Below are 18,528 nucleotides of genomic sequence, written 5' to 3'. Positions count from 1 at the left end.
GCTCTGCAGTAAAATGCTTGCTGGAAGATCTTAGTTTACATGCAGCTGGTCAGTAACTACAGTTAGGGCCAGAGTTTTTAATCATGACGTAGCAGCCCTGGACTGATGTTCAGAGACTTTATTCCTGTCTGGATTTTTACAAACTTATTTAGAATAGTTTATTTCAGTTTATGAATTTTACTCTGGGTACAAGGAGTAAACACGGCTCTGAGTGATGACTTTTCTTTGCTTCCATAGAGATAAACCCCCTGTTTCAAGCCTTTGTGCCTTCTTTTTAAACCCTGAGATGAAAAATCAGCAATGTTCACCAGGATGTTCACTTATTCAAATGACTTTAACAAGCCGACAACAGCCGCTAAAGTGCATATAGAAGCACCGATTGACGGGCTTTCTCATGAGCAGTGGCCATTTGATGGATCTCTTTTTTAAGCTGTAGCGAATAAATGATCTGCATTGACCCAATCATAAGATGACACTCGTTATGTCGATGATGAAGATGTCTCCCCCGGTGTGTAGGATTTAGTTGCACGACCCTGGCGTGCAAATGAATCGCGCATGCGTGAAGCTGCTGCATATTCAGGGTCTCCTACAGCATCCGTTATAATTACATGCACGTGGCTGATTATGTAAATTAGGCGCTGACTCATATAGCGACTTTTAGGACAGCCGATAGCTACTTTACTCATTGAGCAAAAGATCAGATCAGGTGTAAATGTTACCCGCTGATGATAATTTGTTGGGAAAAGACACCGAGCCGCTTCATCAAACATCGTATGATCAGCCGTGTGGTACTGTGGGTGAAGGCCCAAAAACGAAGAGAGAGAATGATGCACTCTGGGTAACTCACGGCAGTTTTCCTCGTCCGATCCGTCCTTACAGTCCGTGTCTCCGTCACAGTACCAGTGCTCGGCGATACAACTGCCATCTGTGCAGCGGAACTCCTTGTCTGAACATTTACGCATGTCTGGTGCCGGGAAAAAACAAACAACGTGAGACAGTGTGAATGAACACGTGGTGTTTTTGTGTGTGTGTGTGTACCCACCACACTGTTCGTCGCTGTTGTCCCCGCAATCGTTGTCGCCGTCGCAGTGCCACAGGCTGCGAATACAGTAGCCGTTCTGGCAGTGGAACTCGTCCTCTTCGCACTCCCTGGGAGCTGCAGGGAGACAAAAAAAAGAGGAAAGAGAGAGACAAATAATGAGCACGCAACACAAGCAAAGAGCAGATACCGTACAAGAATTAGATAAGAGGTGGCCGTCCCTGCGCCCTGCTTACATTATATATTCACAGCTGCACTGACACCAGGGAAACTGTGACCTTTTATGTCAGGCTCAGAGCAAAGAGCCGAGGAGAAGAGACAGATTTTTTTCTCTCTCTCGCTCTCTCCGTAAACAAGCTGAACTCTCCAGAGGCTGTAGGTCTGGAGCACAGACTGAATATCCTGCGCTTCGATCGCGGCGCAAAAGACGTCCGATCGACAGCTACAGTGACACACTGAGAAGGGAGGCTGAGTAGTCATATCGAGTGTGTGTGTGTGTGTGTGTGTGTGTGGCTGCCTTCACATGTCGAGTGAAAACATTTGCTATAATGACGCCTCTATTTTTGCAGCACTTTTTTCCGAAGACGTGTAACAAATGCTTCGCAATGACACATGAAACCAAACCACCACGACGGGTGGCTCGAAAAACTTTGGTGATTCATCCCTCGGGGAGTACAAAGACTGTGGCCAGCTTGAACATATGTCGGTCGTGAGAAGCTTTCATGGTAAGAAAAAGAATTTAAAACGTCTCAAACCACAACTTAAAAGGTTCCCAACACTCAGGCGTCCACATCAATCCTCGACTCCCTATGACCTCACAAGAAGGCTGATTGCCTATTGGTTGGATGCGGAAGGTTCAACTGTAAAGGCTTCAACCGTGCGACAGGAACATGGGGTAGTCGAACAGCGTCTGAATCCCTCTCACACCTTTCCGAGGTTTCTGAATTGAGTTGCATCGAAACGTCCGCACCCGCCTCATTGAGCAATTGGCTGGGCATGTGTGTGTGAACATGACAAATGGAGCTCCATTTTTATTTTCACACACTTACTCTGAGACAGAGAGCAACACTGTGACTGCCTCCCTGGAAAGTTTGTTCACCGTATCTAGTTTCCCACAGGCCAGTTTAAGAGAAGAACTTTTTTTCACTTTGTATGAGCTACATTTGGAGAATAGTGGCACCTTGATCCTAAGTAAAATATGCTGTCACAACTCTTTAAGAACAAGTTTGACCAAATAAAGTCTAAATGTGTTGGTGTGCTACACAAATATTAGCCTATAAATCCATGTCAGATTCTTTATTATTATTATTGGTCCAGAATATATAGAATTGAATGGGCTTTACATCCTCTATAAACAAAACGAGACAGTTCTGACTCGAGGATGGAGGCCTGTGCTGAACGTAACCACTGTGAAACAATCAGGAAATAACATCTTATTTCTTCTTATCGGCTTTATCGAGGCGGGCGCTCACTCACTCTCATTCACTGTCTATGTCTCTAAACCAAAGCGCTCCCTCTCTCAAACCCTCGGACACAAACCAAATTTACGTCACCATTTTGCAGCATGAACTGCAAGCCAGACACAGATTTACTACGTAGATGGCTTAGAAAAACGGAACAGATTGTAAATTACATTTTAACAATGTTCTGGTACTTTCACAGTATTATATGATTTTAAACAAATGTATTGGTCGGTTGGCGCCGCGTACCACCAGAGGGAGCTCGTACCACAGTTTGAGTACCACTAACTGGACAAAAATGGGTTCTGATAGTGGTCGGTAGATGTGCGGCCTCCACCAGTCATGTTAAGAGGTACAATATTGTAACGATCAGCGCCACGCACACACACAATAACTTAGAGGATATCTATGCCGGCGCACATCTACTCACTCGTGGAAGAGGTCCAGTCTGTCTCCGGTCGACTAGCTTGCCAAAAAGTCCCTAATTCACACAAAATCTGATTACTCTCCAACTCCATTCCCTGACTTAGTTAATCAGGTTATTGGCCAATTATTCAGCTTTTTCCTGCGTCAAACTAATGTTATTATGTCGGTCATTTTACTCCAGTCATTTTCAGGAATTGGAAAGATGAATGAAGCTGATTTCTTAACCAATTGTCAGTTCCTTGAAATTCCTAACCAAGACTGGTTTAACCTCGTGAACCTGAGCTCCAGCAGCTTGTTTTACGACTTCATTAAATATACTGGCGGCTGTGCGTTCGGAAATGTTGTTTCACCGGACAGCTAACCTTGAGACCGGAAGATAAGAGACACATTTGTCATTCACCCCAACAGCCCTGACGATGCATTTAGACACCTCCCTCCACTGAACCTTCAGCACTGTGACACTGACAGCGTTTCACTTTCAAACCCTTTCATTCATCATAACAACTCCTCCACCTGGCTTCTTTTAATCACACCTCCATTGACAAAAAGGGCTGAATGGATTTTCAAAACACCGCCTTCTAAACCAATCGATGGTGAAGCCCCGGCCACTCTCGCCTAGGGGGCCTCGAGTAAACAGGGTCCATCAAGGAGAACCAATGATGGATGGCCCCTGGCAGGAGGTAATCTATAATTTATCACTGCTGTGTGTGTGAGTGTTAGACAGCTGAGACAAACACAATGAGATAGGGGAGACAGAAACAGAAGGATGCCCGAAGAATTGAGGGGGCGGAGATGGAGGTTTTCTTTACTTCGGTGAAATTTTTCATCTTTTCTCAGGTGGCACGAGTCGAGGCTGCCGGATACACACTGCACTTCAGAGAGGAGACATGACAGGAGGCCCCAGAGCTGATATGTTTGTTATCTGCAGACCTCTGTGGATACTGGACGCCCTCCATAAAAAGTCTAATGACGGCTCAGGATGAAAATTTAATTTCACTATTGACAAATATCGTCATTAAATCACCTCAAAATAATCGATTCTCTTCCTCTCCCCCTCCCTGCCATCAGTGAGGTAAACAGAGGGAGGTCAGAGGTCAACAAGCCCTCGAGATGCTCATCGTTCACACAGCAGCCAAACGTCAAAGGGCAAAGGGTGCTGGGAGTCATAACCAGCCTCCCCACATATGTTTGTGTGTGTGGGTTTTTTTCTGTGAAATTTATTTCAAACTTCAAGAATTCAGAACACCTCGTGCTCAAACACAAACACAAACACAAATGTGTCCTTACCGAGACACACCTCACTCTCTCTCTCTCTCCGTGTTTGTCTAAAAAATCTTGACAACTGCTCCCGGTTCCAGCCGAGCACACAGGATTGTCTCCACCGTCTCTTAAATAATGAAATAAAACCATCGCATCGTGGGGTGAAACAAAATATATATCGAGGAGGTGAAAGACAGACCGGGGTGGAGGTGGTGGTGGAAAGCGAGAAAAGAAAGAAGCATGAAATAATAAGTAGTGTGGGGAACAAGGGGAAGGAGGGAAATTTAGTGGGCATGAAGATGAAAAATTCATAGCCGGCTCGAAGCAGACAGACCCCCCGTCAGGAAGTGATTCACTGTCTGGCTGCTGATACAGTATGTGGGTCAACAGAGGAGGAGAAATCAGTGGATGTCAGACAGACAGACAGAGACGAAAAATCAGTCAGAAGAGGAAGAGTGAACCTGTACCTGCTGCACACACACACACACACACACACACACACACACACACACACACGACGTGAGGTATTTTGGAAAACAAACACCGTCAGGATTAGGGTGTATTTGCCGTCAGAGATTACTTTTAAGTGCTGTTAAAACACGTAGCTGCCTCCAGTCGCTGATTCCCCGTCCCCTTTAACACAGACACATCTATTAATACTTAACAATGTCGAGTTCTTATTTTCAGCCGCCGCAGCTTGATGGATGGCGATACGAGTCGGTCTGTCAGTCCGTCACTATGTCGAGATGTTTTAACGCCGGACCGAATGTTTAATTAAGTTTGGAGCAGACGTTCATAGTCACCAGAGAATAATTCCTAGAGACTTTGGCGATCCTCTGAAGGTGCTGCACATTTAAAAAGGTCTTCTCTAAGCTGTAAACTGAACTATATGACTGGACTGTATTTTATGAAACCATTTAAAAACACGTTGGTCAGTGACTGTGAGCCTTCTGGCGTTCAGTTCAGTTTTTAAATTTGGTGCAAAGGTTCAGACTTGGGTGGCGTGGCGGTGCAGTGGTTCTCCCCGTGTCTGTGTGGGTTCTCTCCGGGTACACCGGCTTCTTCCCACAGTCCAAAGACATGCAGTTAATGGGTTAATTGGTGATGTATGTGTGCCCCACGCCACGACCCTGCGGAGGATAAGCGGTTACAGATAATGCATGTATGGTTCAGACCTTTGATGGGTGTAGAAGCACCATTCTGCCCCTTGATGACTGCAGGACTACAGCCCTTTGTTCCTTCTACACCGACTTATGATCAGACTGGCAGTAACTCCGGTCGGTGTCTTCTTACCTCCTGTGTAGCCACGAGGCCACACCACCCCAAAGCATGTTTTTTTGTGAGTGCAAGGTGAAGAAAGAGAAAAAAGAGCCTGAATTGATCTTTAGATAAAAGTTAGCCACTAAAGCGACACCGCCTGACTCTCTCTGCCATGTGTTATCTCCATCAGGAGCACTGGAGTTATTCCTGTCGCTGCCCGGAGTGTTAAGTGTGATTAAAGCGAGTCGCCAAACGCTCGCTGAACGTGCGACGGAGCCCGGTGGCGTGCAAACTGCACATACAGAGCCTGCTGAGTCATTACGGGTAAATGCAGAAACTAAAAGTGGGATCATGTGTTCGCACGGACTGAACGCGTTTGTGTTTCTGCACACCTCCAGCTGACATGATGCATTCTCCAGCCTCAGAGCCTAAACCCAAACCTGATGCTAGCCTTGAAAAGAGTTGGGCGACTAAGGAAACAAGATTACAAACTACATATTAGATCCCAACTCTTCAGTTTTAGCCCGCCATTAACGCTTTAAGACCGGATGCAACATGTGCGTGTGAATATCCCTTAAAGGCAAGTGTGCCATGTTTGTGTTTATTCACGTTTTAGACGATATCATACATCTGACTGCAAAAACGCTGCACGATCTGCTAAAATACATGTGGGGAAGGAGGAATGCACCATGGGATTTGTAGTTTTCAGCACCGTTGGCAAGTTTTAGCCTCTGTGCGAGCTGCAAAAAGAAGTTTCTAAAGTGGCTCTTCAGACAGTGACAATGGGAGCGAGGGGAAGCAGAGTTCAGTGGCTATTCTGAGGATGAAAACAATGCAGTGGTGGCGATGTACCCGCATGAACGGATGAATGCCTTGCGACTCACAGCCATTTTATCTTTCATCACAGTGACACCGTTTCGGATTACACAGTAACCTGCGAGAAACGTGTGTTTGCATGTGTGTGCGACGCGCTCGCTGGATGACGGCTGCAGCAAAAAAAGTTGAGCCAAATTCAACTTGGACGGGCTCCATTCAAACGAACGAGAGGGCTCATGTCAGAGCCTGAGAGCTGCCTAACCGTCGTGGAATAATGCATGAACATTTCCAGGTCAGGATAACAGGAGACACTGAGTGAACGCAGCATTAACTGAGGAACAGACGAAACGCTCTCCCTTTTCCCTCAGCGTCAAACTTAAACTAGTCCTCACAAAGCAGCATAAAGCATACACAAACACACTCTCACACACACAAACACACACACACACACACACACACACGCCCGGCAGCGATGCATAGATACATAAATATGTCTGCTGAAATAGGCACTCCTTACTACACCCACTGCAGGCCACATTCTGCCTGGCAAGCAGCTGAGGGGTATTTTGAGCTGAACACACACACACACACACACACACACACACACACACACACACACACACACACACACACACCTCCACAAATCAAAGGAGGACCAGGATAAACTCAGGGCAAAGGTCAGAGAGTTTTGACCGTGGGAGTGCTGACCTCTCGCCAGTGTGTGTGTGTGTGTGTGTGTGTGTGTGTGTGTGTGTGTGTGTGTGTGTGTGTGTGTGTGTGTGACAGAGAGTGAGTATGGCAGCCAGGCACCTCTTTCAGACTCAAAACAAACACCTCACTGCACATGGCTGCCTCAAACATCTGTCCACTTTAATAACTTACCCCTCCCCGAGCGTTTGTGTGTGTGTGTGTGTGTGTGTGTGTGTGTGTGTGTGCGTATGTATCCACGTGTGAGTCATATCAATGTGACCGCCCGCTGTTTATTTTCGTGTTTGTGTTGACAAGAAGAGAAGAGTGCACTTACGACAGTCCTGCTCGTCGGAGTCGTCCTCGCAGTCGTTGTCGCCGTCGCACACCCACGAGCGGCGGATGCATTTCCCGTTGTCGCAGTGGAAGTCCAGAGGCGAGCAGGTGGGAAGCACTGCGGACAAACAAGGACAGACAACACACGTCTGTCAGTGGGTGCAGACGGACAAACAAACTAACAGACTAACAAACTGTGACGGAGGAGAGGAGAGGAAAGGAGGGGAGAGGAGAGTTGCTCTTGTTCTTTACCTTTAATGTGATTTTTCCTCTAACTTTCTTCCCTTAAATCATAATTCCTGGTGCTGGTTTAATATTTTCTGGTTGTTTCCGCGATGTATCACACCATATTTTGGGTGATATGGTTTTTTTGTTAACAGATATTGCTAAGTGAGATAACATTTGGCCCCGAACGCATCTGGATTTGAACAGTTTCAGACGTTTAAATCTCACCACGTTATCCTTTTTCTGTGTGAGATAAGAGAGTTTTTTAGGGAGGAGGAACATGTTTTGCATCCATTCTAAGTAATTGTACATTTTTAAAGTAAAACCAAAAAAAATTCTAAGATGTGAGTTTTTCATCATTGACACTTAATTTCTTATGTTTGGACACAATGAGCAACTAAAATATGCTTCTTGAGCTCTGGGAAATCGTCATTTTAATGCCATTAACGGATATTATCCATAAGTTAATTCATTTAAAGTAATTAGCTGATGATTCGGTAGAAACAATGTCGTAGTCGCAGACCTAAGGTAAGAAAACTCCATCAGATGTCAGTCCGATGACTGAATGGTCGCTGGCGGAGTTTAAAGGCCAGAGTTTAACAGGCAGCGGGGTTTATGTCTGGTCTCAGCTCATCCAGAACCTGAGCCCCGATCAGGACCCACAAGTCCTTCTCCTCTCTGCCACCTCCTTACCCTAAGACCCAGAGAGAAGCACCGAACTCAGCTCAGCTCAGCTCAGCTCAGCTCAGCTCAGCTCAGCTCAGCGCATTCCTCCTTAACTTCATATCCGCTCTAAGTGCAGCCACTTGCTATCTAAGCAGAGCCCGAATGACTGGCCCTTTGTCATCCGCAGACAGAGCTAATTTAATTAAAGGGCCAGAGAGGGATGGAGGGAGGAGAAGAGAGAGAGGAGGAGGAGGGAGAAGGAGAGAGGCAAAGGAAAAGGGAAGGAGGAGAGGGAGCAGCAACTCCTCTCACTCAGCCTGTCGATACGAGATATGAAATATTGACGGAACAACGCAGACCTTATGAAAAATGTATGACGTCACGCAGCGAGCTAAGCAGCGAGGCAGACAGGCGAAGGAGTCAGGGCTCAGTGAGTGAAGTAAGTGTGTGTGTGTGTGTGTGTGTGTGTTGGGGTGTGGCCCTGGTCTCTGGGGGAAGTAAAGCCCCACTGACCCACATACCCCTGCATGGATATTACATTATTCAGAGAGCAACAAAGAGAGAGAGAGAGAGAGAGAGAGAGAGAGAGAGAGAGAGAGAGAGAGAAGCAAACAAAACTCTCACGCCTGCGCCAAATCTCGCTTTTTGTCCACCGCCCCTTATTATCTTCACCTTCTGCTGAACTCTTGCTGTCAAATATTATGTGACCGATACTGGAGGTTTGGCTCGATTTGCATATGAAATGCATCTCTGCAAACAATTATCTAAAAATCAGACCATCAGAGATCTTTGCTTCCAGACAGCCTAATGGGCTTGAGTTTTATTTCAAAGTGTTTCAGAGACATGAAATGTTGGTCAAGAAAATGACAGTTTTCCGTGTGGTGCATTGAAAGACGCTCCAAGACATGCAAGGTTTGAGGGCCTGCTGCCAAACATCCCAAAGAAAAATCCACCTTTTAGTAGGAAGAAATAATATTTGAGCATCCTTTTTTTCATAAGGCTAAAATGTGCCCTCTGATCTTGGATGTCAAGAGTAGTGATGCACGCTATGAAAATTTTCAACCGATACCGATAACTTCATATTTCAACCCGAAAGTTCTCCGTATGGGGGACGGCGTGAGATGTATGCACAGTACAAACGATCAGCGTCTGCTAGGATGCACCAATCCTGACATGTAGCATACCAAAATGACGGGAAGAAACTCAGCTAAAAACTTCAAGCACTGCCACCCAAACGAAACGCAGTTCAATCCCCAAGCAAGTATCTGGACAAAAACACGAAAACAGCACATGTCCACTTTAATGCTTCTGCTCATTTCACCACTTTAACCAAACCACACAAACGTCACGTGAAAGCAGAGACTCTGCTGATTACGATAAGAGTGTTAACGTCCACTTAAAATCACTGACATCCATCCATTTTCTCTAACTGCGTATCCTCATCAGGGTGGAGCCGGAGACAGGAGTGTACCCTAGCTGACTTTTGGTGAGAGGCAGGGAACATTCTGGACAAGTCGCCAGTTCATCACAGGGCTTAGAACGCTGAGATATAAAACATTTTTTTTAGCTTCTAAAACTCAACATGATACAGGATGTGGTCATGTTGTACTTCATGACGCTATCATCGAGGTCCACTGGCTACTGCAGCAGCTTGCGTCAAATTCAAATCTCTAATGCTTGACCACAAAGTCGTCTTCGGTTCTGCACCTTCTCACCTGAATTCCTTTCTACGTAAGAAGGCTTATGTACGGTGGCCGGGAACCCTCAATGCTGCAAATAAAAGAAACTCTGCAAACAAAAAGAAACAGCGCTAAAAATATAAGAAACGCTGTAAACAAAAAGAAACGGCGCTGCAAATAAAAAAAGAAACGCCGCTGCAAATAAAAGAATTTTCACAACGAAAGTGAATTACCGGGGACTATTTTTGCCGGTGCACCTGTAGTTTTTTATGTGAGCGAAGAAGAAGAAGAAGAAGAAGAAGTACAGAAGCTGTTTCTTTTTGTTTGCAGAGTTTCTTTTATTTGCAGCATTGAGGGTTCCCGGCCACCGTACTTATGTGACCTCCTGACCAGTGCGTTGTTCTCCCTTGATGGGATGTCCTACCAGTTCCTTCCAGATCAGGGGCGTCCTTCTCTCCCTTTAAAAACCTCTTGAAGACCTCCAGCTCTTCAGAGAGGACCTCCTCTCCAACACTCCCAACAACTGGACATGCTGAATCCATCCCTCTCTAGAACTGTCATTTGATTCCATGCGAGTTATTGCTGCACTAACACCGCGTGGTCGCTCTGTACCTTGAAGTCGCTTTGGAAAACCCTCTTGTTTGTTGCGAGTAATGGCAGTAATGGATTCATCAAGAAAACAATCAGCAGACTGATTCATTGTCAGTTGCAGCCCTAAAGTTTATAATACATGATCACAGTAACAACTCCTGGCATGTTCCTTTAAGTGTAAAGCCCTGACTCTAACATTTCCCTCTCAGCTGACGTGATTCAGTTTGAAAAGACAAATCTCAGCTGAAATGAAATAAGGTTGGAGTTCAATATTTGCTAGGACTGCCAGGAAGTTTGTTTTGTTTTTTCACACGGACCCATTAGTGAAACTTCCTGAGAGTCCTGACACCTGCACGCCACCTAGAGTGTTCTCTTTGTTAAGCTGAAGCGCTTTTTTATGCATTTTGGACGCATCTCCAACTGGGCGTCAGCGGATTTACGGCCTTGAACGACGAGAAGGGGAGTGCTGCTTTTCAACATTTCAATAAATACACACACACACACAGAAATAAACCGTTGCCGCAAAGGCTAAACACTCACACACACTATTTTGAGGGATGCAAAATGTATGCAAATAAACGCTCTCTCTTAAATTCACACACACACACACATACAGAGAAATAAACCGATAAACTCGACAGGGCAGAATTGTTTAGGCATCCAAATTTTGAGGGATGTAAAATGTATGCAAATAAACACGCTTTCTCTTAAATTCATACAGACACACACACACACACACACACACCAGGGTTCCCACACCTTTTTCATGAACAAATTCAAGCACCTTCAAGCACCAGTTTTTCCATTTTTCCAGCACCTTTAAATAGGTAGCCTACTAGTTGTGTTTGCCATGATGGTCATGGGAAGCGCAGCGGTGCCACTGTATGGCATAATAATATGGGTCTAATTAGCATTATTTCATATGGTGGTAGATTGACTGTTTTGATTTTTAACTAATTGTGAATTGGCTTGTATTCTCAGCTTGGGAGCGGTGTATTGTGTAACTACCATAGCGCAATAACAGTGACAAATAGACATCACACAAATTTCAAGCATTTTCAAGCACTTCACAAAAAATTCAAGCATTTTCACAACCTTGAAAACACTGAATTGAAATTCAAGCATTTTCAAGGAATTCAAGCACCCGTGGGAACCCTGACACACACACGCACACACACACACATATGCAGTAGGTGGGGCCTGTGTACTGGTATCAGGTGGATCAGCAGGGAAGCTCGATGTGGCGCTTTGATCTCTTATCACACAGATTCTGCTCAGCTCAGCTCGTCTAACTACCGCCGCATTCCTCGGAGGCACACACACGAATCAACACACTTGCCAGACCTTCTTTAACTCTGTCCACTGCACTGCGCGTTGTTCGCAGTGTTCCACCTCAAATTAAAACCGTGTGCTCGTCTCGCTTAAGCAGTCAACATACTGACGATGTAAATAAGAAAGAGCACTGACAGAATCGTGCCGGAGCAAAGCCGCATCAAAGCGCTCGTCCTGTTTCACAGGCTACTGACGACAGATGCACGACACATTGCATTCTGGTCCACTTCCTGCTCCCGTGGTGGTGGCGCATTAATTATGCAATATTGTCCCATCCTCTCGAGCATATTCACAGGACAGTTGTTGTTATTTTGCCAACGTTTTTTTGGACATTCGCCTAATTATTGCTAAAAGTGCCACTGCTCGTTTGATTTGTTCATTCACAGCCTGGAAGGATCCGTCCAGGTGATACAATAACACACACACACACACACACACACACACACACACACACACACTGACCTTCACCATTGGGATCTTCTCACCCGAGCAACAGAATTCACACTCGCATTCCACAGGTCAAAACTAAACAGAGCTGAAGTTTGAGCTCTTCAGCTCATTGACTGAAATGATTAAAAAGGTTCATTAAAGGTCCAGTGTGTCACATTTAAAGGAAGCTATTGACCGAAATATAATAGAAATATTCACAACTATGTTTTCAGTAGTGTCTAATCACCTGAGAAGAAGAACGGTTATGTTTTTGTTACCTCGGAATGAGACTTTTATATGTATACCCACAATGTTTCTACAGCAGCCTAGAAGGGACAAACGGAAAACCGGCTCTACACAGGACCTTCTGCGAGTTTCACACCAACTGTAGCTTCTCCTTCATGCTTTAAACAAGAAGGTAAGGTGAGGGGTATTCAGATGGTTCCAATCAGCAACTAGATGCCACTGAATTCTAAACGTCGCACCTTTTAATCGGTTGATTAACTTATCAAGTAAATACAGGAAACATTGGTCTTGTTTATACATTGAAGCAGCAGTCCACAACCTTTTTTTGCACCACGGACCAGTTCTGTGTAAGGAGTTCAAGGACTTCAAGGAGTGGGGGGATAAATATGATGATATAAAACGACGTGACAGGCATGAAAACAAATATAAAATACATCTCACCATTATGCTGCGTTAGTGGGAGCCCTGAGTTATGGGAGACAATGACACCCGAAGAAGTTCCTTACTCCGTAATTTTGTTTTGGTTTTTCCAAAGACATTTGTTTTCTACTACTTTTTGCTACTTGTGGGCTTAATTTCTGGGGTAACGTATCACGTGACCCGGCACAAGCGATACAGATGGATGTGTCTGGTCATTTTTCAAAATAAATCATCTCTCAGACTCCGATAATCAATAAAATATATATTTTCAAATCATTCTTTCTGTGTGGCCCAGCAGCAAATGACCCACGGACCAGTAGCAGTCCACAGACCAGTGGTTGGGGACCAACGCTTTAAAGAATGATTCCAAATTAAAAAAACAAAAACAAATACATTTCCTTCACTGGCATTTTACCTCTACTGGTATATAGTAATACAGATAGAGAGTTTGTTTAAGTTACCAAAAGAACAAAAGACGTCGAGATCACCACAAATGTTTCCACTAGAAACAAAAGGTAATCTGAAGGTGAACCAGCTGGTTTTGGACTGAAAGAAAAAAAAAACGTTTATTAGAAGAACCTTGGATGAAATGTTCTTGTTAGACGCACAGACTCCACCGTCCTGCTGTGAGACGTCTGCCTCGACCCCAGTATAACAGTTTGATGGAGTATCTGTGCAGAGAGTCCGGATTACCCAGGATTGCATGGACACTTGTTTTCAGGAAGGAGCTGTTGTTGTTGAGTTTCTTTAACTTTCAAGCAACCTTCATTGAAGAAGAAACTATCTTCATCTCTTGATATCCCCCCCCAGAGCTAAAAGTGAGGAGAACGTGTATCTTTGTAATTTAGGTGAACAAGCTGTTGAAAGGCTCGTTGCGCTTTTAATGAAAAACACCTGGATTTTCCGACAGGAACAGATTGGTGTAAATGGATTCTCGCACATATTCTTATTTTTTTCTCCAAACGTCGAAGTGTTTTGTGTTCTTAACAAGCTGCTGATCAAAGTAGTCCTCGGTAAACAAGGTCTCGTTGGATCAGGGAGCCAGAAAAAATAAGACGAAACGTGGAGAGATGCTGATTGGGCAACAGAATAAGTTAATCCCATTTTCTTTGAACTGAAAATAATGAGCACTATTGATTTTTTTTGAGTGTATCCAGGAGTAAGTGTGTGCATACGCTGATGTGTTCGGTGTGTTTAGAAAGATGTGTGTGTGCGTCTTTAAGTGGCCTCGAGCAGCAGAGTCAATGGCCTCCCCTTTACTATAGAGCAGCTGAATCAAGTGGCTCTAATGGGGCCAATATATCTGCCTAAACACCGCTTATCACACTGGCTGAACGGATGGGAGGATGGACAGACTAGAGAGAGAGAGAAGGAGAAAAAGAAAGCGAGAGAGAGAGAGAGAGGGGAGGGGGGACACTGTCTGACTGAAAAACAGATGTGGACTCCAGAGAGCTATAGAGGAGTCTGCAAGTCTAACGAGAATATTTCAGCCGAGGAGCTTTTATAATAAAGCTTTTCTCTCTCTGTCCAAAACTGTTCGGTGCACCTCCAGATTACTGTCGTCTCCGCTGGAAACATTTATTCACAGCGGTGGTCTGTGTCTTCAGCTTTTGTTAGATTCGACTCCGTGTTTGGCATCGAGCGGCCGCTGCACACACACACACACACACACACACACACACACACACACCTGCACAACAAAAGTCGATCGCAGCGGCTCAGTTTCGCTCTCTTTGAGAGTTTTAAGTTTTAATTTCACTTCATAACAAATGCGTCAGTGCTTAAGTGTAGAGAGAGCTGGAGCTGAGCTAACAGGCAGAATAATAGCCGAACTTTCTCTCCTCTTAGTTTATACCTCCGACACTCTGACACCCAAATGATTCATGTTCTTTCATGAAGCTCCCAAGATCTGTCTCTCTTTTCTGGTTTCCGCACTTCTTTCTTCACTTCTCTCCTTAAAAACCAAAGCAGGTGTCAAAAACAAAACATTTCTGATAGGCAGACGATACGTTAGGTTGATTGCAGAGGCCATGAATTCAGTTTCGGAGAGCCGGCAATGTGTATCTCTAATGCAGATCCCGATCATAAACCTGGTGAAATGACTCTGTGCGGGATATTTTAATAGTCTGTAAAGCCATAACATTTATTTTTTAGAATTCCGAAATATCCAAATATCTCAAACTAAACCTCTCGGCCCATCCGTGTCAGCCTCTCCTACTCTACTCGCTCTTTATTTTCCTCTCATAGCCGGTCCCGACAGAGGCGGCTTATCTGATTCCTAGGCAGCCCTGGTTGGTAGCCAGCGCATATTTCACTCCGTCAGAGCGGAGTGGCGCTGCCAGCAGAGTTTTTCTTGGCAGTGTGTCCGGCGGCGGCCTTTATGATGGGCTTTTTTGCATCCTCCTCCTCCACCCTCCACCTCCTCAGTAAACAGACCTCCTGCCTCACCCAAGCCGTGTAACGCTACTCTGCATTCACGGATCCATCGCTAAGAAACACCAGTGCAGAGTTCTGTTAACTAGCTGTCTGAGGCTGACATCAGCCTTTGACGCCTCATTACACTGGGTTTATCATAGTCAGGGGTATCAAACAAATAAAAGATGGAAAACCTCTGACCGAGCACGGTTTATGCATCTTTATATCTACTGGACAAGTATCTGAATCCTATACTTAAACAGAACAGCAACAGCACAGTGTAAAAATATTCCATTACAAGTCCTGCATCCAATATTTTACTGGGACACCAAAAAATTAGCAGCAAATGTGCTCGAGGATATTCATATTGGCCCAATTCAGAGTGCCAGTTTGACCTGGTTTATCTTTATGGACACGTTATTATTACTTTTAGAATCTGAGAACGATGATTTATGGGTACAGTCTTCCAACTGTAGCTGTGGAACATCAAGTTGCATTAAAATAAAAGTCCAAAACGCATCAAAAGAAGTCCTTGCAGTGAATGAACTGCAGAGAGATGCGGCAGTGTGTGTCGTCACGTGGCGTTTTACTGTCCATCAGAGCAGATTAAAGCAGAAACGTTTGCCTGTTGCTATGACAAATCTCCGCTCCGAGTGCTTGGCACCAGCACGAAACACTCGAGCGCTGTCATCCTGAAAAGCCACACATTTTCATCTTTCAGAGGCCGAATGACAGGAAAGACTCTAATGCGCTCTAACGATGACATTATAAGACTATTATGAGTATCTGTCACCGGCTGAATGAAGCAATAATTTCTCTAATGCTGCCCTGCTCGTCCTTTGGACACCCACCTGCGGCAGGTAATGCGTCTCTTTACTGGAGCTACTTGACAGTTTACTGGACATGTGTTATTAGTTTTGCAGGATAAGAGGATAGTTGTCGAAAAAAGAGGGCCTAGGGAAGACTAACTACAAAAACAAACGTTTCAAAAGAGGCAAAGAGACAACACTGAGCCAGAACTTGAAAGAACATGACTTGTCCTGTGAGAACACTCACAAAAAGCCAAGTAAATCCCACATTATTATTAATACAATGTCAATATATGTTTACAAACAAGAGCAGAGATGGTCACCATAGTAACAAAGTCACCATAGCATCCTCTATGGACTGTAATGTACCCTGACGCAGCAATTTAGAGTTTAAGGAACTTGGGATTGAGAGGAAAGGGTCATTAAAACCAAAAAAACTATCTTAACTATCCTTGAAATGTTTACAAGTGGAAAGTTGCTTGATTAAAGATGAAAATCACCAAAACTAGCATTCTCAGATGTCAGCAACGCCTATAACAAATTATTTGTTAATCTGTCCAAGAGTTGAGGAGGTGCCTTCCTCTTGATTAAAACCACCAGGTGAACAGAAAATAGACTGTGTGTGTGTGTGTGCCAGTGCAGCTTTGAATTTACATAATAGGAAAAGTTGGAAAAGAGTTCAGGCAGGTAATAAAACATGCACACACACGTGCGCTCACAAGAACTGATTCAACCAAAGGCAAACACAGCTGTGGTTGTCTGTCTTGGTTGTGCGACGTTGGATGAATGCATTCGTCTATTTGAGAAATCTGCAGTGTCAACATATAAGCCGGGTTCCAATTGTGAGCGACGGCATCAACAAGTCCAAAGTTAACTCATTAGATATCGAGCCGAGGAAGAAGGTAAACTATGTGTCAGCACCAAACACAAGCAGGTTGATTGAACAACCTTAGGCCGACTGTGTTTTGTCATCAACGACAGTGCCGACAGGGTTGCAACCAACACATCTATCAATCATTACTTTCAATTAGTTCGTTATTTACTCAGCCTATAAAATATCAAACACAATGACATGTGCACGCCGCAAGCTCTCAGAGCCCCGAGGCCATGTCTGCGAACTGTTTATTTTGTCTGGCTATCAAAGCATGCAAGGGAATGACTAGTTAAATGATTAGAAATTACAGTGATGAAGAAAAAGCAAAAGGCACTCGTCCCGACAGCAGTTAGCCTGTGATTGATTCTTAGCAGGAAATATACATCTTCTCCGGCTGCCACTATCTTTGCGTAAATCACAGTTTCATCCAGTTTTGCAGCGTCTTCCCGGTTGTTTGTCACAAACCCAAAATGCAGCCAAACCTCGGAGGCTATATTTCTTTCACCGCCGACGTCTTTTGCACTTTCAATCTTGTTTTTGCCTCTCTCCTCTGAGGAGAAGACGTCACATGATGGCAATGAGAATAATAAAGTTGCCTAATCCACATATCCTTGTACAGCTGATTCCTGTGCAGTGTCAAAGATCCTTGGTGACTTTTAAATCAACAAATCAGACCAGCATTGTAACCAGTCGAGTACAACTGAAACCACTGTTGGACAGACCTGGTTTCCCTGGCAATGGACTGTTTTCCGAGATGACACACATTCCTGGAAGAGTAACTTGTATCGTGAACATAGCAAATTCTACTGTTTAACTCCAACTGTCAAAACAGAGAAGTAAATGACTGCTGCCTTAATAACAAGTGTAAACCCACTGTGACGTCACCCATTGGTTTTGTGGACAATCATCTGGAAGCCTCGAGCTTGGCTTTAGCTTGGTCGTCTTAGCTTTTTGAAGCCAGAAGCGACCATATTTGGGCAACGGTGTGGAGCTGGTGGGTGGCGTAGTGCGAGTTGGGCTGTGCTTAGTTTCAACCAGGACAAAAAAAGAAGAAGAAGAAAGAAGCCTAGTGAACAACATTCACCAGTGTGTCGTCACCCATTGGTTTGTGGACAATCCTTTGGAGGCTTTGAGTTTGGCACTAGTTTGGCCATCTTGTTTTTTCTGGAGCCAGAAGTGACCATATTTGGACGAAAGAGCGTGGAGTTGGCGGGCGATGCGGTACCGCGAGTTGGCCTGCTTGGTTTCGAGTAGGAAAAAACAACAATGGCCGCTAAACAATACTTTAAAACATGCTTCGGCATGATCTGAGAAGATAAATAGTCCACAAAGGGACATATTTAATCAGCGAGAGAGTTTGAGAGCCCGGTGTTAGACAAACTCGCTGAGAATGAATTGCCAATCACAAGGTCACCACACCTTAAAGCACAGCTTGCTTTATTGTCTCTTAATGGGGCCATAATTTACAAAATTGGCGTCATGTTACATGGAAAAAAGACTTGAAACTAGTGACTGAGATTATAAACTCATTAAGAAAACTGTTTACGGAGGTAATACC

At 44.5% G+C, this 18,528-nt stretch overlaps 1 protein-coding gene across 3 annotated transcripts in view; it reads right to left on the bottom strand.

Annotated features, from left to right (window-relative positions):
- Nucleotides 1-18,528, bottom strand: part of lrp4 (low density lipoprotein receptor-related protein 4) — a 113,617-nt gene that overhangs the window by 34,395 nt on the left and 60,694 nt on the right. For all 3 annotated transcript variants that reach the window (XM_027281172.1, XM_027281173.1, XM_027281174.1), the window contains exons 3-5: nt 7,286-7,402; nt 1,043-1,156; nt 848-964 (exon numbers count right to left, since the gene is read on the bottom strand). In XM_027281172.1, coding sequence (XP_027136973.1) covers nt 848-964; nt 1,043-1,156; nt 7,286-7,402 — 348 coding nt within the window. The remainder of the gene's footprint in view (nt 1-847; nt 965-1,042; nt 1,157-7,285; nt 7,403-18,528) is intronic.

This window comes from Larimichthys crocea, chromosome VIII (genome assembly GCF_000972845.2).
Source record: "Larimichthys crocea isolate SSNF chromosome VIII, L_crocea_2.0, whole genome shotgun sequence".
Classification (NCBI taxonomy): Eukaryota; Metazoa; Chordata; class Actinopteri; family Sciaenidae; genus Larimichthys; species Larimichthys crocea.
Note: the sequence above shows the minus strand (reverse complement) of the source record. Positions and strands in the feature narration are given on the sequence as shown.